Source organism: Dipteris shenzhenensis, chromosome 9 (genome assembly GCF_047967505.1).
Source record: "Dipteris shenzhenensis isolate YYH24624 ecotype China chromosome 9, Dip_SZ_1.0, whole genome shotgun sequence".
Lineage (NCBI taxonomy): Eukaryota > Viridiplantae > Streptophyta > Polypodiopsida > Gleicheniales > Dipteridaceae > Dipteris > Dipteris shenzhenensis.
The window spans coordinates 40602942-40628628 of NC_141604.1; the positions used below are offsets into that span (position 1 = coordinate 40602942).

The following is a 25687-nucleotide window of genomic DNA, read 5'->3' on the forward strand; positions in this document are numbered from 1 at the left end:
ACAGAGGGTGGAAAGAGAGGGGTTTGTAAGAGAGAGGTGGGGGGTGGGGAAAAAGTGGAAGGATCCCTCATTCTCCCTATGCTGTCCAAGGGTTGTTGTCACTTCTGTTACAAACCTCATAGTTCTGGACTTGCGGGACAAAAACTGAGGTGTGCTACCTTCATCTTTAGAACTTGTTTGAAGATCTCTAGTGATACTCTTTACCATCTCTTGATACCTCAAAGGCATAGAGTGATTACCCAAGGATGAGGCACTTCCAGAGTTAGTGGTTGACCTTAATGGCTGTGTGCCCTTCGAGTTTGTTTCTGAATCACTATTAGGAGCAAGCACGCGTGGTCTATTCCTGGGCGTACTGTGTACCTTGGAGGGGGAGAATGACCTTGGTGGGGTAACACTTGTCAAACTAATTGGTGCTGAGGTCTCCGGTGCTGACTCTGAGTCGTCCTTACATTTGTCACTTTTTGTTTGTGACCATGTCACAACGCCCAACACTGCACCAATCAAATGGGGACTGTTGCCCTCTCCAGCCACTACTACGTCAACCATATTCACTTAGGATGCGGGTTTCGCTCTTCCATTGGGACAATCTCTGGTGTAGTGGTCCTTTGTGTTGCACTGTGTACAAGAGAGTCCCCCAAACGGCTATGTACAATCATCTTGGTAGTGGCCATACTCGCCACAGCTGTAGCACATGATGGGTCTTCTAAAGTCTGTACCTCTGCCTGCACCTTCACGTCCACCTCGAAAACCACCCCTTCGAGCACATTGATAAGGAGGTCCATAGCCACCTCCTGACATAGGTGGTTGGTACGGTGCATAGTAAGGCTGAGGATAGAAATAAGGGGCACCAATTGAATTGGGCATAGGAGCTTGGAGCAAAGGGGGAGTTGGAATCAATGGAGGTGGCATGACAGGAGGAGGAGGTGGCTCAAATGCTCGTGCAAGAGGGGGATCAGGAGGTACTGGTGCTAGGCTAGAAGTTATGGGTACCGTTCTGTTGACTTCAGCAACTAGAGGTTCTTTCGAGGTATACTCTGGAAGAAGTTTCCTTAATCCTTTGAGGTACCTACACTCAGAGGCATCATGTCCATGGATCTCACAAAATGTACAAAATGAGGTAGAAGTAGGTACCTTATGCTTGGAGGGACACTCCCGTAACCATGGTTAGAACCCTTGCATTCTGTGCACCAAAGACCACACTTCGAATTTGGCCCTCAAAGGATGACTGGCCATCCACCTTTATTCTATCTTTCAGGCCTTCTTTGATTTCTTCTTACTCCTTCTTGAGTTGCTGCCATGCGGATGATCCCTCCTCTCTTGGGAGTTGGGTGGTCGTAGTCGTTGATGAGGTAAAACTTAGCTATGACCGTTCCATCTTGATAGCTTCTTTTAGGAAGTCTTGAAGTAAGGCATGTTCAGGGAGTTTATCAACCAACCTTATAGCAATGGTAGGGGGTAATGCTTTCAAAAACCTCCCCTTCATGATAGCATCATTAAGTGTCACAGACATCTTTGCCGCCAAGGCCCTCATCCTTGTGTACATTTCAGAGATGCTTTCTTCCAGGCTTCATGGTGTTAGTGGACAACTCCTCGACAATCATATGTTCAAACTTCTCCAATTTGAAAGTCCGTAGAAACTCCTCTTTTAGAGCTGTTCAAGTTAAAAAAAGGTCAGCCGAAAATTGGCTATACCATACATCAGCTGCATCCTCCAATGACGAAGGAAAGATATGTAGAAAGGCATGCTTATTTTCCATACCCTTGGCTTTGCATGCTATGAGAAACTTCCTCACATGAGCTTCGGCATCCTCATGTAGGTGACCTTTGAGCTTCTGAGTCTTCACATGGACTTTGTTGAGTAACTCCAGAAGTCTTGCTTTTTCTCCAGGACTGAGAACCACCACACTCACTCCGGGAGGTGAGGTGGAAGGATGAGCAGAAGGCCTCCCAATGGAGCAGTACTCAATGTGGATACTAAGGAGACATATGGTGGGGTGGATGAGGAGACAACACCCCATGCAGGAGACCACACTGGTGCAGTTACTACTGATGTAGCCATAGTGGAGATAGACGGTACTACTTATGCTGCAGGTGCTACCATTGCAAAAGTAGATGGTGAAGACATGGAAAATGTTGGGGTCAATAGGGATGCGGAGGCAGTTGGGAAGGAGAAGGAAGGGGTCCAAGCCATGTAGGATGGATCAGGAGGGAAGGGTAAAGATAATGACAATGGTAGGGACATCTGAGCAAAAGGTGAACCCAAGGGTGTCACGGATGTAGAAACTAGACTCGAAGGACCAGGGTTATGCATGGCAGACAAAATGGCAACTTGACCAGTGGATGTCAAGTCCGAACTGGGTACTACTCCCGTTGAAGTGGTTGCAGTGGCTGCTGATGAAGACACCGTTGCAACAGGACCTAAGGGGCTGTCTTGACCTCGATGCTCGTCTGAGGAGCCCTCGTCCTTAGTACTTTCTTCTTTCACCCGTTCCCTACTTTGTACTTCTTCTCCGGAGTCGGGATCTGTGACCACCACCGATCTTGTTGGTCCAATGTTGACATATGGTCAACATATGGTCAACACCTGTCGTCATGTGGTCAACGCCTATCGACATGTGGTCAATGCCTGTCGTCATGTGGTCAGGGTGTTTCTACTGTAACACCCCCACTGAAACTCATGCTTCAAATGCACATGGTGAAGCTCATCTTGCCCAAGGTGATAGAGATTTTGTGTTTGCTATATTTAATGAGAAGATGGATGCCAGGGGGGAATTGAATGCTGAAATCAATCAAGGGCTGCTTCCCTTGTTGCAAGTGATACATAGAATATCGACAGTGGTGCTACTAAGCACATGACTCCTCGCCAGGAGTGGTTTGAGAGCATCACACTTATTCATGGCAAACAGGTTACTTGTGCCAATGATGCTTCTCAAGACATCATCGGAGTTGGGCACATTCCTATTCAGCTTGATAATGGGAAAGTTAAGTATATGTGAGATGTTTGGTATATTCCAGATTTGAGGCAAAATCTGATTTCAGTTTCAAACATTGCCCATGATCAACATATGTTGGTCGAATTTCAGGATAACCAATGCAAGATCAAGGATCCAAAGAAAGGGTATGAGGTTATAGCAACAGGCACAGATGACAAAGGCTTATACAAGCTTGATGCTCAGCCTTATGATCAGAAGGTATTGGCTGTAGCAAACACTTCCCAGGCATATTTATGGCATGCCAGGTTTGGTGGACATGTCCGTCACAAGGCATTGTCCTACTTGTACAACAATATATGACTTATGGAATGCCAAAATTACAGCAATCAGCAATTGAAGTGTGTGAGGGGTGTGCACTTGGCAAATTGCATCACTTGTCATTCAGTAAACAAGGCAAGAATTGGGTCAAGGCAACCAGAGTGTTGCAGATAGTGCACAGTGATGCATGTAGCCCCATGACTATTCCCATGCATAGAGGAGCAATGTACTTTGTGACCTTTATAGATGACTTCACATGGCTTTTTCTCATGAAGGAAAAATCAGAGGTGTTCTATTGGTTTCAGGAGCTCGAAGCTATGGCTGAGAACCAAACCAATTTTAGAATTGGAACACTTAGGGGGAGAGTACGTGTCACATGCATTCCAGGGATTTTTGAAGCAGCATGGGATTAAACATCACTTGACATGCCCTTACACACCACAACATAATCCACTCTCTGAGAGGAAGAATTGTACTCTCATGGAGATGACGAGATGCATGCTGAAATTCAAGAGAGTCTCAAAGGCTTTTTGGGGAGAAGCAGTTGTGACAGCCACTTACATTCATAACAGATGCCCTACCAAAGCTTTGGTTAATGTAACTCCATTTGAGGCTTTGTATGGCTTTAAGCCAAAGGTTAGTCATTTTAGAGCTTTTGGCTCAGTGGCATATGCTTTGGTTCCAGATGCACATCGGACAAAGCTTGATGACAAGAGTGTCAAATGCATTTTCATGGGGTATAGCACTGAAAGCAGGGGATTTAGGATTTATAATCCCGCTACCAGGAAGGCGATAATCATCATAGATGTTCTCTTTGCTGAGAATGAGTGCATGCAGCCCGTTAGTGCAGACTTGCCACCATACGATGACACCCATTTGGACCTCATCCAGTTTGGGGATGATGAGATGGAGTCTCTTGATGCTTTCCCTTCTACTTCTCATAGTTCAGATGGCTTGCCACATGTTGAGGATGGCTCTCCCTCAAATGTTTCAGATTTGCAGCCAATTAATGAGAATAGATAGCCTCATGTTTGGAGGCATTATCAACATCGTGAGGCCACTAAAGTAGTTGATGCAAATCTGTATGTTTTGTAGCAAAAATCAGAATTGGTCATGTTGGTACTATATGTGGATGACATCATACTCACTGGCAGTGATTTGCAGCAAATTACAGCAGTGCAGTCCGCTTTATGTCACAACTTTGACATAATAGATTTGGGCCTGTTGTATTATTATCTGGCACCCTTCTACATTATTGTCTTGACATGTAAAGCCAAAACGTAGAAGGGAGACTGGATGGGCAGTATTAGATGGATTTTCACCGCAGCACACCTCAGGTCTCCTTCGTCCCCTGTCATGGTTGCCATATTGAAAGCATGGGCTAGTTTCAGGAGCACTCTTCAGAGGATTCCCCCTTCCTCTCATGAAGAGACTGATAGGCCACGGATCATGTGGAATGACAGTATATTGGATGATATTGGCAGACCACTTGGTGCTTCACTCTACATGTAGTGGTCTAGGTGGGAGAGGGGACCCGCCTCATCATTGGGGTCATGGAAAGATTTCCACAGACCAAATCTCATTTGACAGGACATCTCAGAGGGAGTGCATGGAGGATCTTGTAGATTGAGGCAGCCCTTCTAGCAAATTCGGTAGACACAGATAATATGCCACTCACTTGCTCCACTTGGGTAGATGCTTTTACAAGACACGGTGTTCCTCTTCAGGTTTTGGCCTTTCGAGATATACATGAGGATGCCTTGGTTTTTAGTGTGCATGATGGTGGCAGATTGTTTAGGTCCACAGAGGACATCTTGCTTGAGTCTTCTTTTCAGCCTATCAGGGTTGTAGGTCTTTTGGTGTAGGGATCATTCAGAGTGGTTCCTCGACCTAGACCCCCAGCTTCTCTCCACCGGATCTTGGAGACTTCGGCTCTACAGGGGAGTTCCCATTAGGTATTTGCAGTGGGACCCTAGAGAGTGGGAATGGATTGATGCAAGGCATCGAGAGAAGAGCATCCCCTTCTTTCGTTACACGGTCAGTAATGCCAGGAGATTCCAGCTCACTAGTAGACGTTGGAGACCTTCCAGAAATCCTCATTGGGGGGCATTTGATATCACTGCGGATTTGCAGAGGTGCTTTTGGAAGAGACTCTGGAAATCCCACAGGAATAGAAAGATCACTCTTTTCTTTTGGCTTTCTATCCATGGTGGGATTGCAGTGAACCTTTGGAGATCCAGGTTCGGAGCGGATCCTACTTGCCCTCGTTACCTCTCTGCTTTGGAGACGATTCAGCATTGCTTATGGGATTGCAGATAGGCGAGGATGATTTGGATGGGGGTAGCCAAGATTTTCAGTCACTTTGCCCAGTCCCCATTATTTATGACATGGGGCTCAGTGGCTTGGCTTTCTCTTACGGGGCCTCAGGTATTCTATGAGATACTTGACTCTTCTCGGGCCATTTCGATTCGACATCATCAGGTTGAGTCTTGTTCTTTGGATGTTATACCACACCTTCGTTTTGCAGCTGTACATGCCTTTGTGGATACCTCTTGGGAGATTCTAGCGAGCATAGCAACCTAGCATATCTGGAGAGCCAGATGCACAGAGGCATTGGAGGGAACTCAGGTTCATCCCTCGCACACATTGGCTAGTATCTGGACAGTATCTGGACAGACACCATACATACCTTGATGGCCGTATGGATGAGTATGCAGGGAGACTCCCGTGCAGCCTCAGTTAGGAGGGCTTCTTTCTTCAGGGAATGGAAGGATTCTCCTTTCTTCTCTGATACTCTTACAGGGTTGAGGTGCACTTTCAGCCTCATCCTTGGTTGTTTTCCACCTCATTTTGAGGGGGTTTATTTATCTTCATGATTTCATGATGTATTCTGCTCATTTCCACATCCCTCATGGGTGCCTTGAGCTTGCTCTCGCGGGCTTTTTCTCTTACCTAATAGAAGTCTCTTTCTTGAAAAAAAAATAAAAAAAGAAACTCAAGCTGAGTAAGCATGATACTGCTGAAAAGTTTGATGGCACTTTGTAGAGGCAATTGGTTGCCTGTTTGATATATCTATGCTCCACATGGCCTGATATTGCCTACGCCACAGGGCTTTTAAGCCAGTTCATGCATTGTCACATGATCACACATTGGAATGCAGCAAAGAGGGTTCTCATATATGTTCATGGCACTCTCTCTCTTGACTTGCATTATGCTTCAGATTGTGATCTAGAGCTAAGTGGTTTCACTGACTCAGATTGGTTAGGGGACATTGATGACAGACGGTCCACTCCTGGCTATTGCTTCTCATTGGGTTCAGCCTGTATCTCATGGCTCAGTAAGAAGCAAGAGTGAGTCTCTCTTTCCTCCAGTGAAGCAGAGTACAAAGCTGCAAATTCAGCCACTACGGAGTTAATGTGGTTAAGGAAGCTTTTGCACGACTTGCATCATGCACAGGATGGCGAAGCAAACTCTATCTTCTGTGACAGCCAGAGTTGCATTGCCATAGCCAACAATCCTGTCTTTCATGCTCGCATGAAACACATTGTTCACCAAAGCCTTGTTAGCAGATCTTTTCTTACGACATCAACATGGCTTGGGGATCAGAGACATTCTCACAATGTCAAGGGGGGTTGTGAGGTGATTCACAATGACATTGTTTTCATGTACTCCCATAGGTTGCATATCCATATGGATGAATTTGTGCAACCATGGTACTTTAGGTATTGTAGGGTACACCTGAGATGTTTCCAGGGTACTTTTAGCCATATCTTTGAGGGGGGATTTGTAAGACATTACAAAGATATGGTGTTGTAGGCATAAAGTCAAACCTATGGTTGACCAGTAGTACTTGGGTACTATATATACCAAGTACTTGTATTGTTTCATTTGAACATTTCTATTGGAGCTTTCTTGTGTGTGCACTCTTGCTCACTTGTGTTCACAACCTGTCTCCACTTTGTTCCAATATGGTGATCCAATCCTGCACCTAGCTCATTGAAGGCGTGAGGCCCGTAGTCTTGCCCACCACAACTCTACCATAGAGTGACTGTACTGCGACTTTCACCTATTTCTTGTCATGTGGAGGAAGTACAAGCTCAACATTGGCGAGAGTCGAGGGTGCTTCCATATGAGCCCCTCTAGCCATACCAAGGGTCACCACCAAGCTTCATGTCTCCAAGGCAAAGCAAAAAAACTCCTGCACTGTGAAAAGGGAAGGAAGGGGTGGAAAAGGAAAAGGTAAGAGGGGAAATAGAAAAAGAGAGGACCAATATCCCCAAAAAAACAATCAGCCTTGGGCTCAGTCAAATGGCTGCTCCAAGCATTGAGAGGGACATCAGAAAGCTCACTGGAAAGGAGCCTTTTGAGCCCAACAAATCTTGCAGCACAACAAGAGAAATCTGAAAATGTAGTCTTCAGCCACTGAAAAACCATCAAGAAACAACTACTCCCAGGATCAACTCAGAAAACCGAGACCCCTGCATAGAAAGCAGTACATGGGCTGCTCCAAGGATTCCAAAACAAAGACAGCTTACAAACAACACCACCAGCTAGTGATGCAGGGAGAAGGATCCTGGGAACAGTGAAGATACAAGGGAGCTGCTCCAGCTTGAAAAACAATAAAAAATATCAGCCAATGAGCTGCACCAACAGCTCCAAAAAGGATTGATTGAAGGCTCCTTGGGTGATGCAACCAGTAACACTGGGTCCTAGAAGAGGCGTAACCAAGAGGGAGGCTGCTGCAATGCTCCCGAGTGAGCATGGCTCCTCAGAGAACTCTAGCGAGTTCAAATGGCCAGGAAAATGGGGGGCTGGCAAGGTTGAAAAAGGGGAAAGGATGGCATAGAAAAGGGCAAGACCAAGGGGCAAGACCAGACTGGGAAGAGGTGAGAAAGAAGAAGCTAACAGCAAAGAGGATGGGGGGGGCGCTGAGGAAAGAAGCACACGAGGGAGTAGGGAGCTCACAGCAAAGAAGACCTATTTGCCACTCTTCATGAGCATTCCAAAAGATGTGAAGGAAGAGACATGCGGATCCTTTCATTCTACTTGGCATTCTTGACAAATGCTATCTGTATTATCACAAGCAGCACATCACATTCAATCCTAGAGTTTCCCTCTGATTACCCAGCTTTAGAGGCAGCCATACTACGGGCATGGTATATAATCCATGCACGAAAAGACTTGCAGGGTGTGAAAGATAATCAGAATGGATGTGTGTTCTATAGACACGTATATTAGTAAACACTCTATCTCTGTATTTTTGGGTAATGCTGGATATTTTTTCTCCTTGTTTATGTTTTTCAACTCTTAAAGAAAAAAGGTACAATGCATCTCATTACCAATTAAATATGCATCCTGTTGACTGATTGATATGCTTTGTCACCGATTTCTTGAAGGTGGTGGATGAGGCAAAAATTCCACAACTTTTTAATGATTATTTGGAGGATTATAACATGAACACAACTAGCATAATGAGACTTGTTTTCTTCAAAGATGCAATTGAGCACATATCCCGTATTTCTCGGATCTTGAGGCAGCCAAGAGGGAATGCGATGCTTGTAGGAGTTGGAGGTTGTGGTAAACAGAGTCTTACACGTTTTGCATGCTTTATTGGGGAGTACAAATGCTTCCAGATTGAGTTGAAAAAGGGTTACAACATGGCGGACTTCCGAGAGGACCTCAAAAAGTTATATAAAATTGCAGGTGCTAATAAACCAGCACAAACTCAATATCTCCTTCTTATATGAATGATAATAATCTAATGTGTTCTCTATAAATTTGAAAATATGGAGAAATCCTACTATTTAAATTTAAGTTTCTGGTTCACTCTCGCACCTTACCTGAAAAGCAGAGGTCGGGTTGTTCATTATCCAGTATCTTCAATGCCAGCCTTTTAGCATCATGTTTTTCAACATACAAGTCACCCATCCTGATTTCTTCTTAGACGTTTCTGATGTTCAGGAACTATTTGTAATTTTCCCTTCAAGGTCTTTGATGCTGCTTCCTTCTCTCGTAACTCCTGGGTTGGAATATATTACTTTTACAAAAAGGACAGGCTTATGAATAATACATTCTCATATGGGGAGGTACTTATCAAAATTTTCCTGATGTCTCAATGGTGGGCCTTGACTGGAATGAAGGTTGATAATAACTAATATGCACGCAAGAAATTTGAGGCAGTGTCTGATGGGAAGTTCTCCTTTAATAACACTGGCCTAATGAAAACACCAAGTAATATAGTACACTCGTAGTAATTAAGATAGTTATGAGTAATGTCTCATCATGTAGGGATGTATTTGATCGTGGGTTGAATGCTTTCTGATATATATAGATTGGCCTCTTTCCACCTATCAAGATTGATAACTGACACATAGGCAAGATAGTGTAGGTCATGTTTGATGATGCTTTAAAAATGTTAATTTGGTGACCACTATGTATGAGACAACTACAAGTGGAAAAGAAAGATGTATAATATGACAACAGGAAAGTAAAGGCAGCACAATCAATGGTGTATAAGAGTAAAACCTGCCATGCAGCAGCTCCCTGCTGTTGTGCTCCTCCCTATTCCCTCTAGCTCCACGTCTAGCTCCCTTTATAGCTTCTCCCTTATAGATACCCTCCTGAACCACACTTGTAGCTTCTTCTGTGTACCAGACCGGATTTTACGACGAAGATTCAGCTCATTTTGTGGTTTCCTGCTGCAAAACAGCTGCCAATTCCTGCATAAATTCGAACATTGGGACAACTCCAAGTTTGAGCTCCAGATTTTGCCTACAATCTGCCCCTAAAAACCAAAGCCATCCACATGCATTTTTGAGCGCTACAGCAGACTTGAGTTTTCAGGTGCCAAATCAGCTCCAGGAACTGTGCCTTCTACAGCTCCCGTTTCAAGATCTCCACAGCTCCAAAGGCGGATGCTCAAGCAGCATATTTGTGGTACTCCCCAGCTGCATTTCAACCTGGAATAAGGCACCGATCTCCCTTGCAGGTGGATTGTCAAGCAGCACTTTCGTGTCACTTTTGAGCTTCATTTAAACCTGGAATAAGGCACCATTTACTTGGTTCAAGTGCAGTTGCAAGCAGCCTCTTCAACTCGCACTTTTGGCCCCTTCTTGCTGCACATCCAGCTCCATCCTCTGCTTTATCCAGTAAATACCAGACCTTCATTTGTAGCAGCTGCATTTCAGTGCATTCTCAGCTGCTCAAGGTATTTCCACGATTTCTTCCAGGGTCAGCGCATTCTCTTCAAGGTTTTAAGTGCCAGTCCCAGTCCAACACAGCTCTCTAGCCTCTCCTTCTTCTTTGCCTCTCTACCTTAGACTAGCCTCTACCTCTCAGCCCCTCCCTTTCACCCTCCTTCACTCCTCAGCTCTCCCCTCCCAGCTCCTCCCTTCCTCTATCCCTAACTTTCCCCTTGCAGCCCATCCCTTTCACTCCTTATCCCCTCTCTCCTTGCTCTTTCCCCTTAGAACTCCCTCCTTAGGTTCCCTGCCTCCCTTGTCCTCCCCCCCTCTCTTTCCCATCCAAACGATGGGGACATAACTTCATCTATTTGAATCAGCCTTCCACCATTGATTGCTGCAGTTGCTCTACCACACTTTATGCACACATCCATGGGTCCCACCCTTTCAGATCACAGCCTAGGGACTAGATGCTTGTAGACTTATCTATGGACTAAATGATTGCGGACTAGATGCTTGCGGCCTTATCTGAGGACCTTCCCCCGCACCTTACCAACATTCATTTATTGAGATGAGATTTCTTTCAAGCATCTAGGGACTAGATGCTTGCGGCCTTATCTGAGGACCTTGCCCCACACCTCACTGACATTCGTTTATTCAGGTGGCTTTTGACACATGGAGCTATGAGCATTGTGCTCAATGCCAGCCCCTTAGCGCTTGGTTCCAGGAAGATCTTCTTCAAGCCCTTCTCTCTTAGTTTTGACACTGTAGAGGAGAATAGGTAGACAACGTCTCTCTTCATCAAATTTTCAGGTCTATCCCAAGTGTACCGTTGGCTCCTTGTCACAATCAGAGCTACTTTTGGAGTGGTCACTGAGATCCCCCCCCTCCCTGGTTTGTCCTCTTCAATGGTAGAGGCGATCAGATCCGATGGGGTACCTAGAGTTAGGGTCATTGTCTGTGACCCCAACAATTCTGATGACCAGATCATGCCAGCACCTAGATGGCTTTCTTTTTTGACAAAGATTCGAGATTGCAGGCAGGTAGGGCTAGTGTTAGATATGTAGGGTCTTTGGGAATTTGGCTAGAGATTACCCAAAGAAAAAGAAAAGACATACAAAAGCTTCTGGTGCAGCTCCTTTTGAGTGTACCTTTGGCACCGCCTCGTCCTATGGCACCAACTCCACGCCAGCACTTGCTGCTACCCCTCTATGGGTTCCCATTAGAGTGAGAGTGGCTTCTCCACCACTTGTAGATCAAAAGAGACCCTCTTCCACCCCAAACCTTGCTCCTATTGGACCTCTTGACACCCTTTTCTAATCCCTTTGTCCAGCGTTGCACCAGATCCATCCTCAGATATAGTTCTCAGATTGTAGGCACCAATGCTATACCGGATAGGACTAATGATAGTTCCCCTACCGTTACACTTCTAGGTCCTAGCCCCACATCTGAGCATCCTATTCCTCCCCCATTCTCTAGACTCCCTTCTTTGCTCATGGGAAGGGGGATATTGTTGCCTATCTTCATTCTTCAAGTACAAGGATTTTATGCACTCCGGTGATACGCATGTTTCACGGAAACTCTTTTTTTGCCTTGGCTGACTATGGTGATGAGGATTATGTGCCCTACACCTTTCAAGGTGCAGTTGTTGGCTTTCTCCTCGGCTGGTCATCTCCAGGGCTCTTTCCCCAGAGGACTACCCTACCCTCTCTCATGCATATGCCAAGAGGCCTACCACCCCTTAGGGGTTTGTTTCTGCCACTAGGTCAGGTAAGGTGTTCCACATACTTCCTCTCGCCAATAAGGATTGTTAGTTGGAACATTTAGGGCCTCGATCAAATAGTGCTTCTACCCAATCAGCACATGCCCAATCAGGCAAGGCAATTGAAGGATGAGTACACTAACCCATGAAACCGGCCTCAAGGCTAACAAGAGGGCGGTAATAGACAAATAACCAGCCAATGCTTTCACATAAAAGATTCAGCAAATATTTTAATCATAGATTGGGAGTTAGAGGTTTCCTGCTCAAGAACACTGACACAAATTGGCCCCAAACATTTGTGCCCCTTTCGATATTTCTTTAATTAAGTGAAAGATTCTAAATCTAGGCCATATAAAGGATACAATTTCTCTTGCACCTAGGGCATTCCACAACCCATTAGGCATCCACATTTCCTACATAGCCTCTACTGTTCACTGCTCTCACCAAGCCTAGCCATAGGAATCCATTTCCATCCTAGATATCTTGCACTTATACCCACTCACAGTGTGTGATATGGGATATTTCTAGACTGGTTCCAACATTTTCTTAGAAATCCAATGATCATGGCCTAGGAGAGTTGATAAATTTCTTATCTTCTATGACCAGAGAATCATATTAGACCCTTTGTCTTTTTCTTGTTCTTTTCAAAAGATTACTTCATTAAGTATGCACGAAAACCGCAAGAGCAAGCTCTAATGCGGGAGTACATCATGCCATGCATGAGAAAAAAACCAGCTCAAAAAGAGCTAACAAAAATTTCAAGGTGGAGGCTGAAAATGTCACATCAAACCTGAAGGAGACTCAGAGAAGAAAGGAGATCCTCTCCAAACTCTGAAAAAAGTATCTCTCCTGGCTATAACTACTCTAGACGACGATCTCTGCATGCTCGCCTAGATGGCCATCAGTTTGTGTATAGTATCAGTCCATATACTGGCCATAGACTGGGAAGGGTGAACTTGGGAAGCCTCCATCGCCTTTGTACACCTGGCCCTCCAAATATGCCAAGATGCAATGCTAGCCAGAATCTCCCATGATGTGTCCTACTGAGGTATGAGCAACTCTGAAAGGAGTGAAGGGAACATCCTGGAGAGAACATGACTCCACAAAGTGTCATCGTATAATGAAGGCTCATTCAGTCTGAGTCATGTCTCTCGAAAAACACATGAGGGCCAGTAAGAGATAACCATGCCATTGATCCCCAAGTCATGAAGAAGGATGCTCTATGAAATATGCTAAATATCCTAGCAACACCCTTCCAGATCGTCCTCGCCTGTTTGCACTCCCAGAGGCAGTGCTGAACTGACTCAACTACTGCACGGCATCGAGGACAAGTAGGGTCAGCCCTAAACCTAGATCTCCACAGGTTCACTACAATCCCTCGATGAATAGAAAGCCAAAAGAAGAGAATGGTCTTCTATTCCTAAGGGATTTCCAAAGCCTCCTCCCAAAAGGTTTTCCGCACCTGTGCACAAATCTGAAAACTATCCCAATGAGGAGCTCTGGAGGGCCTCCAACCTCTACTGCTAAGCTAAAATCTCCTGGCATTTCTATTGTGTAACGAAAGTGTGTAACGAAAGAAGGGGATGGTCTTCTCTCGGTGCCCTTCATCAATCCATTCCCAATCCTGGGTCCCACTCCAAGAACCTAATGAAACCACCGTACAACCAAAGTCTCCAAGGACCAAGTGCTAGAAGTATAGGGTCAAGATCAATATACCGTTGTGAGTCCGTGCTCCACTCCATGTAGCCTGCAATCCTAACAGGCTGGAAGGCAACCTCCAAAAGAATATCATTTGAAGATCTAAGAATTTTGCCTCCCTACTAAACATCAAAGACAAGGGTCTCATGTGCATCCCACAAGGCAATAACCTGTAAAGGAATACCCATCCCCGCCGTGAAAGCTCTCAACCAAGTGGACTTTGTGATCGGCATGTCATCTGTATCTATCCACTCTCTTGGTATGGCTGCCTCTATCTGTTGCATCCTGACTGCACTTCCTCTGAGGTGGCCAACTGATAAGAGTCTCTGATCCTCTGGAAGCTTCCTAAAAGCCTTCTAGGCACCTATTGTGGAAGCAGGTCCCCTCTCCCATCTAGACCACTGCATATATTATGACACTTCTAGTGATCTGCGAAAGGAGGGTGGAACTCTCTAAAGAGTGTCTTTGAAGCTGCCCCAAGCTTTTAGAATGGCAGCCCATGAGAGGAGAAGAGGGAGATCTAAGATGGACTGAAGTAAAGATGCATCTCGAGCTGTCCATCCAATCGCCCCCATGAGATGGTGTACAAGATTGAATGTTGTGTAAGAAAAAATCTTTCCAAGGATCCTGTCCAGGCATCAATCCTCTCACTACAAACTTGTAGAGCAAGGCCATACATTGCAAGTTTGGATCAATAATTTTGAGACCTCCTTCCCCTGTGGTGGCAAGAATGAGGGTCTCCCAAGCCACCCTGGCTACAACATCTGAGGTGCCATCTAACCCACTCCATAGGAAGTTCCTGATAGGTTTCATGAGCTGAGAGATACAACCTCTAGATCTGTACCAACATGAGCAAACAAATTAGGCAGTGGCTAATAATACCTGGTTCACAACCACTACTCTGGATGCAAGGTTAAGTCTGGCAGAACTCCAAAAAATGAGTTTTCTCCTGATGCTCTCCAACATGGGAGCAAACGGCTATGCTAGAGAGATGCCCACCCCAACTTGGCATCCTAGGTACCTGATAGAAACACCCCTTTGAATCCAAGTGAATCCTATGTCATTCCCCCAGTTTGGAGTGTCCTCATCCTAATCCAAATTAGCATGGAGTAAGGCATGGGTTTCGGCAACAAGTTGCTCCCTAGATGGAAGCTCCTTCACATGAACGTCTGAGGGAACACGAGCAACCTCATCAGCACTAGGAACTAGGACAGAAATATCTCTTGCCTGCAATGAAGGGTCCGTGGCGCCATCAATAGCCTCTTGAGGTGGAACTGGCTCAACAACTCTGACTGGCACCCAACGACTGGAACAGGACCTGCTGACAATCCTGGTTGCGTTGTAGAAGAAGGTCCAAGACGAGAGACTGTAGTCGACGATCCTGGGCAAGAAATGGAAGGTCCAACAGCGCGATAAGTGGTAGGATTTGCAGTAGATTGTGAAGTAGGTCCAATCAAGGTGGTGCTATGAGGTGCTACACTGGTGGACCTTTTAGGCCTTTTCTTTTTTCTCTTCCTTGGGCAATCTCTGGCAGAGTGCCCATGGGTCCTGCAAATCCTACACTAATCTTGTCTCCCAACAATCTCGACTCTCTGCTTGAAGAATGAGTCATCTGGATGCTGGAGCATGATGTGGTCATCCATGATGTTGGGGTCAGAGAGAATGACCCTAACACGTGGTACCCTGTTCGACCTTACTGCCTCTGCTGTCGAAGAAGGCATCCTAGGGAGGGGAGGGATCTCGATGACCATCCCAAAAACCGCTCCAATGGAAGATTTGAGTCGATGGTACACCTGAGGGAGACTGGGGAATCTGAGGAAGAGTGAAATCATATGGCTATCCTCCTCCATAGGGTTGAAACCCAACGAGAAGGGCATCAAGAAAATGCTCCTAAAGCTCAGTGCTAAGGGACTGGCTTGAAGTACTGTAGCTGCTACATCCAGGGAGTCAAAAAAAACCTAGAAGAAACCTTGACCAAGTAGACGAACATCTGTGAGGTGCCCTGCGAGGTCTCCATGTAAAGTGGAGAGCATCTAGTCCCAGACCTGTAACCTGGAAGGGTGGGACCCATGGATGCGAGCAAAGAGTGATGTCAAACTCTCCTGCTCTGTATCTTTTATGAGTTGCTGCAACTGCTCTTTTGAGAATGTGATGGTTTGCGTGGCCAGGGAAGCGGACGAGGATTGGCTGAAGGTTGAGCCATCATCAATCGAGGTGTGAAGGCCGACTCAAACACTGTCGAGCTTCGTCCGACCAAAAAATGCTGCTAGGATAATGCTAGGAAGAGGAGGAAGGCTAGAAGGAGGAGGGAAGAGAATGGGGGGGCTGAGGGGGAGAAGAGAGAAAGGGGAGGGGAGGTGAGGGGGGTTGAGGGGAAAGAAAGAAAGAAAGAAAGTGTATTATTGTCCACTAAAGGCCAAAATGGGCCCATGGGACATCAAGAACTCTGCATACAAGATAGCACAAAATCAACGTGCCACAAAGAAGAGGCATCGTCGAATATCATCTAAGTGCTACGCAATACAATGCAAGTGAAAGTACATAATGTCAAATCTGAGCCTAAATACAAAGTAAACTAAATGCAAGGAAACCGCCCCTAGGTGCAAAATGGGGGGATGAGTACAATATGCCAATGCAAAGATACAAGTCCAGGTGTCACGGAGTCTGAGAACCAAAATAATACTGGAAATCCTGTCCATCGACTCTGCCTCCTGCTATGAGAGTACAAATCTGAGCAAAGGTGAGGTGAGCGGCTGGTGGGGCGAGATCTCCATGAGTAAGTCTCCTCCGAAAAGCTGCCATCATCCTGGATCGTGAAGCGACGAGTATGTCCCCTATGTAACAAGATCCTGCGGCGTCTACAAACCATCTCATATGTACATTTATAGGGTGGAGGCATGTGTCCTGTGTGAGCTCTGACCTCCTCGTGCTCCTCCTGGTCTCTGTCCTCTGGTATAGCGTGTGCCTGAGCTCTATCAGGCTGGGCTCTATCACGCTCCGGTCTGTGCTGATGGTCTCTGAGGTAGTCTCGTCGAAGCATAGTGGCCTCCCTGACATAAAGAGCTAGGCAATGCTGATCCTCGTAGTCCATCACTCGTGAGAGAGGTCCAAAGCCATCCGTGAAGAGACAGTGGAATCTACCTCTGAGCTCATAATATAGCGGGCATCTGCAAATGAAGTGCTCCTCTGACTCCACCTCTCCCATGGTGCAACAAGAGCAGATCCTGGTCTCTCGGCCTGGTCGCCGTCCATCCTCCATGCGTCGCATCCTACCAGCCTCTATCTCGAGCTGATGCGAAGAGACTCTAAGTTGGCCAAGGGCAATCCTCAGTGAGTGGGACATGTGGATACCTGTATAGCCTGGTGGAATGACAAATCCATCCTCTGAGATCCGAAGGAAGTGGTCACAATATGTGGCCATCTTCGTCGGAAGCTGCGTGGGATAAATCCAAGTGCGATACGTATGAAGCTGCAGCAAGTCTGCTCTCGTGACCTGGCTAAGCTCGTGGCGAGTCAACTCGAGATGAGGGGCATCTATGCTGTATCGGAAGGGAGGCAGTCTATCCATGTCTAGTCCAAGAGATGTGAGCCACCTAGGGAGAGAGGGGTATGAAGAAGGCTGGAGGAGGGGGAGAGGGGCTAGGACTAGGGGTAGGAGTAGAGAGCTGGAGGGGGGGGAGGTGGAGAGGGGGAGACGGTCCGAGGGGGGTGGAGAGGAGGTTCTCGGGAGGGGCAGAAGTGCTGCGGGGGGGAAGAGGAGGCCCGTGGGGGGGGATGAGGTGCTGCTGGGGAGGGAGGAGCAGGCTGGCGAGTGAAGGAGTAGGCCGGTGAGGGGGAGCAGGCCGGCGGGGAGGGAGGAAGCTGATGGGGGAGGGAAAGAAGCTGACGTGGAGGAAGGATTCCTAGACTCCAAGCAAAGCAAATTCCGAGCGAATCCCTCTAAAATAAGTAGTCATTTACATGAAGACCATCATTTAATATGCTTAATGTTTAGGGTTTATGGCTAATCAAACATGTTTTCCTCATTAGCCAAATGACTTGAACCTCCCATACCATGATTGATTTTATTTCAGCAAAAAAGTAAAGGCAATGCCTTACCCATGTTGCGAGACAATTTATTTGAAAAAAACAATCACACTCATGATGGCCAATGAAATAAACTAATGACACTAGAAGCAAACAAACACATCATCTTATACACAACACGTGACTTTAAGATTATCGCATGATGAAACATGATTGATTTTTTGAACTAAATCAAACAGATCATTACATTGTCCTCATAGAGGGAAAAAGCAAGCACTAAATTGGCCCACAAAAGGGATCCATCTTCATCAATAAAACATTTTCCTAAACCAATCGCAAATGTGATCCCTCGTCAATATTCACTCAAAGTCACACTCATCATCTATAAAGATGTTTCTCCTCAGCTGATGCTTTGGTTGAGTCTCATCGCAACGTGGATCATTAACCATAGCCCTTGCGCTCGCCTCTGCGTAAACTGGCAACAAGCTTTGCCAAGACAACACACAAAAAACTGGCAGCACCAAAAAACAATGTCCATGAATAAAAGAAACACCTTCCAATGTGATAGAACGAGGGGAAGGCTGAGGGACGAGGGGGAAGGGCTGAGGGCAGAGGCTAGAGGATGAGGGGAGAGCTAGGGAGAGGCAGCAAGGGGAGCAGCCGGTGGGGAGGAGCAGCAGCTCATTCAATCAGCCAGCCAAGGCCAAATCTCCTTTCAACAGCAAATTCATGCGATGCATTTCTTCTAAAAAAGACCCATTATCTTTGATCATGACAAGATGTGCTCTAAAATGGCCAAAACACATAATTTTAGAGCTCTCAGGTATGAAATTATTCTATTTGCAGTGGGACCCTGGAGAGTGGGAGTGGATTGACGCAAGGCATCGAGAGAAGAGCATCCCCTTCTTTTGTTACACAGTCAGTAATGCCAGGAGATTTCAGCTCAGTAGTAGAGGTTGGAGACCTTCCAGATTTCCTCATTGGGAGACATTTGATATCACTGTGGATCTGCAGAGGTGCTTCTAGAGGAGACTCTAGAAATCCCACAGGAATAGAAAGATCACTCTCTTCTTTTGGCTTTCTATCCATGGTGGGATTGCAGTGAACCTGTCTGAGGGGGGGGGGGGGGGTTCTTAACACTTCCAGAAGTATTACCAGAGGCCTAGGGCCACTGGTGCGAGAAGCGAGTAGACATGCCATAAGTGTCACTAATGGTACGCAGGCGAGTGCTAGTCGATGGTGTCAACTATGTGTAAGCGGTAGATGGTGTCAACTATGTGCAAGCGGTACAAGTGCTGAAGTGATGTGAGCAAGAAGAAGACCAAAGCAGAACAACATCATAAAAGCCATTCCTCAACATGAACGGCAAAGAACTTCAACCACATGACACAGGTCCATTGTACCAGGTGAATGGAGAGGAGGGGAGGAGAACACAATGAAAAAAGATTTTAGAGTAGCGAGCAAAGATAGGAAGTAGCATAATTCATTAGAAAGCAAGATGATTGATACACCCGGAGAAAATACACATGAGGCGAGCTCTTGACTCTAGCCTCTCACTCCTTCACTCATGCCTCTCGCCCCTGCCAGAATGTCGCCCCCCCCCCCCCTTTCCCCTTTCCCCCTCTTCACCTTCTCCTCCTCTGCTCCCCCCCGGCTGCCAATCTCCTCTCCCTCTTCCTATTGGATGTCTTCTTGCATCCTAAGCCATCCTTAGCCATTCCACCGTTTGTGGGCCGCTCTACCCTTGATGGCTTCCGCCACACTCTAGCCTGTTCTAGGTCAGTGAATCCTGTGCTCCATGCGTTCTCCTGTCTATTCCATGCGCTCCTGACACTAGTTGGTTGCGAGGGTTGGTGCACCACCTATACCTCTTAACTATTGGACTGCTTCCCCTGTGCACCAACAGGTGTATCCCGTGTACCATTGCGCCAGTACTTCCCTTTGATCAACTTTGACCATGGTGGGTTGAGGTTGAGGTTTGGCACTCTTCAGTCATGTATTGCTTCCGTCATACCCAAGTCATGTCCAGGTCAAGTCATGTCCAAGTCATGTCCATGTCAAGTCATGTCAAGTCATGTCCATGTTTGTTCCAGAGTGACCAAGATGTGAACATATGTGAACACGATGCGACTAGGTATGACCAAGGTCTAACAACTTGGCATGTTGCTGAGGTGACCATGATGTGACCCAGGTGTGACTCTTGGTGGGAGTCCCGGAGACTTTGAGTACAACAGATCCCCCGCCATTATCATTCACCGTCCCGGTGAATGACTGAGGGTCTGTGTGAGAGAAAGTTAAAGTATAAATTACAAATAAGAAAGTGACCTTGTGGCTGACATCCCCAAAACTGAAAAGAAAGGGCTCATGGCCTTACAACTGTAAAACTGAAATAAAACTGGCTCATGGCCATACAACTCCAAAATTCCTTTATTTACATGAGAACTGCAGAATCCAAATGTACAGAGCTCGCAATAAGAAATGCCGAACTAAAAGATCCAAGAGCTACTGCTTGCTGGATGAAGGTCAGGGAGGGGGAGGGGGTGGGTGTGGTGGGTGTGCTGATGTTCAGGGGCTGGTCTTTGCCTCTTCCTCAACTGTGTCGACGATGAGGTTGCAAATGTCCTCGTATTTGGATTTATATGTGTGGTACCAAACCTGTAATGACCACATCGAGATTTGAGAGCAGCATTTTCAGATTGCAGCCCATGGAAGTCGTCCTGCAACTTGGAATGTGAAACTTGGAGACGGTCCTTCTCCTCGAGAATCTGCTTCATCTGACTCCGCACCACCTCCACCTGTTGATCCACAGTATGCTTTTCCTCTACTAGTGAGGTGCATCTGTCTTGTAGGGCTGCAAGCTCCCTCTGAATCTCAGCTTGTTGGGCTGAATGATTGTCCTCCAAAACTTTCCTGTTGGCTGTCCACTCTGCCTCCTTAGCTGCAAGACACTACTGAAACTCGTCTTGTTGAGTTTTCCACGCAGCCTCCCTTGCCTGTAGAGTTGCTCCCCACTCCGCTTCTTTCACCTGTAATGTTGTCATGTGCACGGATTGGTATCTGACGTGTACTAGTTACACAGAACTAGCTCAGGTTAGCCTGGGGAGGCTTAGAGCTAGGCAGGCTTGATTCTCGGGTTGAGTGGCAAGGGTACGAACTATTTATAGGTCTTCGCTATTTTTGGCACCGGGGCCCGAGTCTATAAAAGAGGCCCAGGGGGTTCAGTTCTCAGTGTGCAGTTGGGAGCAAGTCTCGTTCCCAGGTGCTAGGTCTGTTGTGTCGTGGACGCGCGCCTGCATCTTAGCGTAGCCCAAGGCCCAGTGGCAGATCCAGGGCTTCACAGCGCCACCTGGTGGTATGGGACACCAGGCTGGTTTGGATCTGATTGGGAGTTCGTGCCAGTAGCTCAGCTCGTGGCTCGGAGGGGACATCTTCTGATTCGGGATCTTATCCCGTAGATGTCACGGTTGGGTGGTGAGCAGCCTGCTCAGTTCTGATGTTGTGTGTGGTTGTTTTGCAGATCAGGGGTTTCAGGAGTGCTGGGACGTGTCAGTTGGTATCAGAGCCAACTCCTGAGGTAGGAACTTCTGATGCGAGAATTTTGACGGATTTCTCTTCCAGGTATGCCCTAAAATTCGAAATTTCCTGCTGTGTTTTTGCTGACTACTTGGGGTAGAAGGGGTGAAGAAATATCTGGAAAAGGAAGAAGAAGAGGAGTGAAATAGAATCGAAATTTCTGAAGGCTACGGAGAGAAGTTTAGAGGGAAGAGAAAGAGAGCAGAAAAGAAGGAGCGATGTGCAGGAAAAAGACTGCAAGGGACGAAGGGATGGGGAGCTTAGGAAGGGGCGCAGTAGGCGAGGCAGTAGAGGCGGGACAGCCTGTGTAATAGGCTGTCCACAGCCAGCGCAATAGGCTGTCCACAGCCTGCGCAACAGGCTGCGAACAGCAGCCTGCGCCTAGGGCTGCGTGCAGCCTGCGTGGGTGGGAAGGTGCTTTTTCCGAAAAAGCACCCCTCCAAAGCTGGAGGGGCTCAGGTGCTTTTTTCGAAAAAGCACCCCTCCAAAGCTGGAGGGGCTCAGCCTCAAAGCTGGAGGGGCTCAGGTGCTTTTTTCGAAAAAGCACCCCTCCAAAGCTGGAGGGGCTTAGCCTTTTTTGGAAGCTCAGCTTCCAAATCAGGCAGCCCTGCACCCTATATAGGTGGGGGCTGGGTGCTAGGCTACCCACAAGCAGCCCCAAGATTCGAGATCTTATCTCGAGTTTCGTGCCAGCCAGCCTCGTCCTTCAGCTTGCGCCCTGTTTCGATCAACTCCCCTGCATCAGTCCTTGCCTGCGTCAGCCCTGCACAGCTCCTGCAGCTTCCGTACCAGCTCGTACAGCTCCAGCGACAGCCGTACAGCCTGTACGGACTGTTCCGCCTGCTTCTGTACCTGCTGCTGTACCGAACAGCAGCTGCGCCAGCACCTGCAGCCACCGTACGGCCTGCGTCAGCAGCCGTACAGGCCACGTCAGCAGTCCGCACAGCTTCTATTGCAGCCTGCGCATCCGGTTTGCGGGTTTGGGGAGACTCCGTGACTCTGGGTCTTCCGATTCGCCAGATTTCAGCATCTCCTTCCGTCAGCTCCACATTCGGGACAGTTTTCTTCTGCTCCATCTTCCTCTGTGCTTCGTTTCAGTCAGTTATTTCTCTCCGTTTGTAATCAAATCAGATTTCAGCCATGTCTGATGCTCCAAATCCCGAGTTCACTATGGGAGAGCAGGACTTAGATTACACTCCAGTGGGAGAGGATGATCAGGGTCTCTATGACGACCTGATAACTAAGAAAGCCTTCAGTGAGTTTACGACTGCTCTTGATGGTAAATTTGAGAAGGTCAACGCTAATCAATCGGGGTTGACACAGCAACTCCAAGGGATACAAGCAACTTTGACTCTTCTGGCTAGCACGGTTCAGGCACTCACGCATGTGGATGCCATGGCTTCCGTGCTAGGCCCGAATATAACTCCGGATCCTTTTCCAGGTGACCAAAAATCAAGAACAAAGGAGGTAGTTGACACTTGGTTGCACAAGTGGCAAGTACACTTCCAATTTCACCCCTATCCAGATGAGAAAAAGATTCAGCTTGCAGCAGGGTTTATGTCAGGTAAAGCCTTGCTTTGGTGGAAAGAACTCCAGCCTAAGCCTGATACTTGGACAGAATTTGAGGGTATCTTCAGGAAGGAGTTCCTGAAGAAGGAAGATGACTACGATATCGTCGGCAAGCTCAAGGCCCTCGATATGTCAAAATTGAATTTAACTTTTGAAGTTTATCTTCAAAGATTTAGGGATCTGCAAACCAGGGCCACTAAAATGGATCCTGTAACCTTGTTAGGTTTTTTCGTGGATGGTTTGCCAGACTCCTATAAGTTACAGATTAAGAATAACAAGTGCACAACATTGCAGGAGGCCATGACATATGCGCGCATATATGATGATACCATGGCCGGTACTAAGGCAACCACAGTTACCGAGACGAGCGGAAAGAACAAACGCAAGTTCTTTCAGCATGCAACTGGTATTGGGGAGACGAAGTCTACGGACAACGCCTCCAGGAAAAGCTTAACTCCTGCGAAGAATGGTAAGGCCCGTTTCCTTCGCACTCTCAGGCTCAAGAAAGAAGGCCGATGTTTTTATTGCGAGGAGCGGGGCCACACGAAGAATGAGTGTCCTAAGCGGAAGAACCAAAAATTGGTACTAGGACCGAAGCTCCAGGCGGGTCCACGAACCGCAGCCAAGGGAGCCAACCAGGTTACGATGACAGGTATTTCAGTAAATGTCATTACCTGCCCCCTTTCTTGTAATTGTACCTTTAATACTTCGTTGTTTGGTTCCCATGATCTTTTCCGAGTTTATGGAGAAGTTAGGGACCAACAGGTTCACATTCTCTTTGATCCGGGCAGCTCTCACAATTTTGTTAATTACAAATTTGTGCAGAAGATGGGGCTGTCCACAGTACCTAGCAACCACACCTACGAGGTGCAGCTTCCAGCTGGGAAGCAGTTTTGGGATCGCAAGGTTGAAGCGCTTCCCATCCGGATTCAAGCCTACACGGGAGCTCTCACATGTTATGTTATGCATCTTGAGCATGTAGACTTTGCTGATCGGGATAGAGTGGTTTAAAACCCACAATATCCAGATCGGATGGACGGAGCATACGCTTTCTTTTGTAGACAAGGACACCCAATTTTGTATTCAGTGTGATAAGATTCCCCCTTCTCAGGGGCCTATTGTATCTGCGATGCAGCTTCGGAATACATTAAACAATTCTCATTATGAGACTATCAGTGTGTTTTGATTCCACTTTCTTCATTTGTTGTTTCGGTAAATAACAAGAATGAATTAAGTGTGTTTGAACACCGGGAATTGAGAATGTTGTTATATAATTTTAAGGACGTATTCCCAGCTCAACTGCCGGAAGGTTTACCTCCAGAACGGGCAGTAGATCATCGCATAGACTTAGTCCCAGGGGCTCATCCTATCAGTGTACCACCTTATAGGATGAGCCAAGTAGAGGAGGATGAGTTAGCTATCCAGCTTCAGGATTACCTGAATATGGGTTATATACGCCCAAGTAAATCTCCTTGGGGTGCACCTGTCCTCTTAAGAAAGAAGAAGGATTCTTCTTGGAGAATGTGTATAGATTATAAACGTCTCAATAAAGTTACAATTAAGAACCGCTATCCTTTACCTCGTTCTGATGATTTGATAGACCGTTTGGCCGGAGCGAAGTATTTCACTAAGATTGATTTGCGTACGGGTTATCACCAAATGCGTATCTATGCTAAACACATAGATAGGACCGCATTCCGGACTAGGTATGATCATTACGAGTTCCTCGTATTACCTTTTGGTTTGACCAATGCTCCTGCTACTTTTCAGCAGATGATGAACGATTTGTTCAGAGATTATCTGGGCAAATTTGTTGTAGTGTTCTTAGATGACATTTTGGTATATAGTAAAACGCTTGAGGATCATATAGGACACCTCCGGGTTGTCTTGCTTGTTCTAAGACAACATAAGCTTTATGCCAAGATGAGTAAATGTGACTTCTTTATGAAGGAGATCATTTACTTAGGACACAAGATTTCTTCTGAAGGTATTAGCATTGATCTGGATCGTATCCAGAAGGTTTTAGAATGGCCTATCCCTCAGACTGTGAAACAACTTCGTTCTTTCCTAGGATTTACGGTATTTCTTCGGAAGTCAGTGCGTGATTATTCACATATCACGGCACCCTTGACCAACATATTGAAAGGTCGTGGACGCAGGTCTACTCAGCCGATCCCTTGGAATGATGCAATGAACAAGGCTTTTGAAACCTTGAAGTTATCTATCAAGGAAGCACCCATTCTTGCATTACCCGATCCTACCCGGCCTTATGTTTTAGAGGCCGATGCGAGCGATTATGCGATTGGGGCAGCTCTATTCCAAGAGGGCAGACCTGTAGCTTTTGAGAGTAAGAAGCTAGACGACACTCAGTATCGTTGGCCCACACTTGAGAAGGAACTTTATGCTGTAGTGTATGCTCTCAAGGTTTGGAGACACTACTTGTATGGTTCAAAGTTCCTTGTATTGACTGATCACCAGTCAATTAAGTATGTGTGTGATGGATCAGACTTGAGAGGAAGGAAAGCTAGATGGGCAGAGCTAATGCAGGATTTTGATTTCGAAATACGTTATCGTAAGGGTTCGTTGAATAGTGTGGCGGATGCCTTAAGTCGAGTTAAGTTTGTAAA

The 25687-nt window shown here is 46.6% G+C and overlaps 1 protein-coding gene across 1 annotated transcript in view; it reads left to right on the forward strand.

Moving 5' to 3' along the window:
• Positions 1–25687, forward strand: part of LOC147898637 (uncharacterized) — a 510556-nt gene that overhangs the window by 102919 nt on the left and 381950 nt on the right. Inside the window, exon 8 of the mRNA XM_087379736.1 lies at positions 8648–8954. Coding sequence (XP_087235862.1) covers positions 8648–8954 — 307 coding nt within the window. The remainder of the gene's footprint in view (positions 1–8647; positions 8955–25687) is intronic.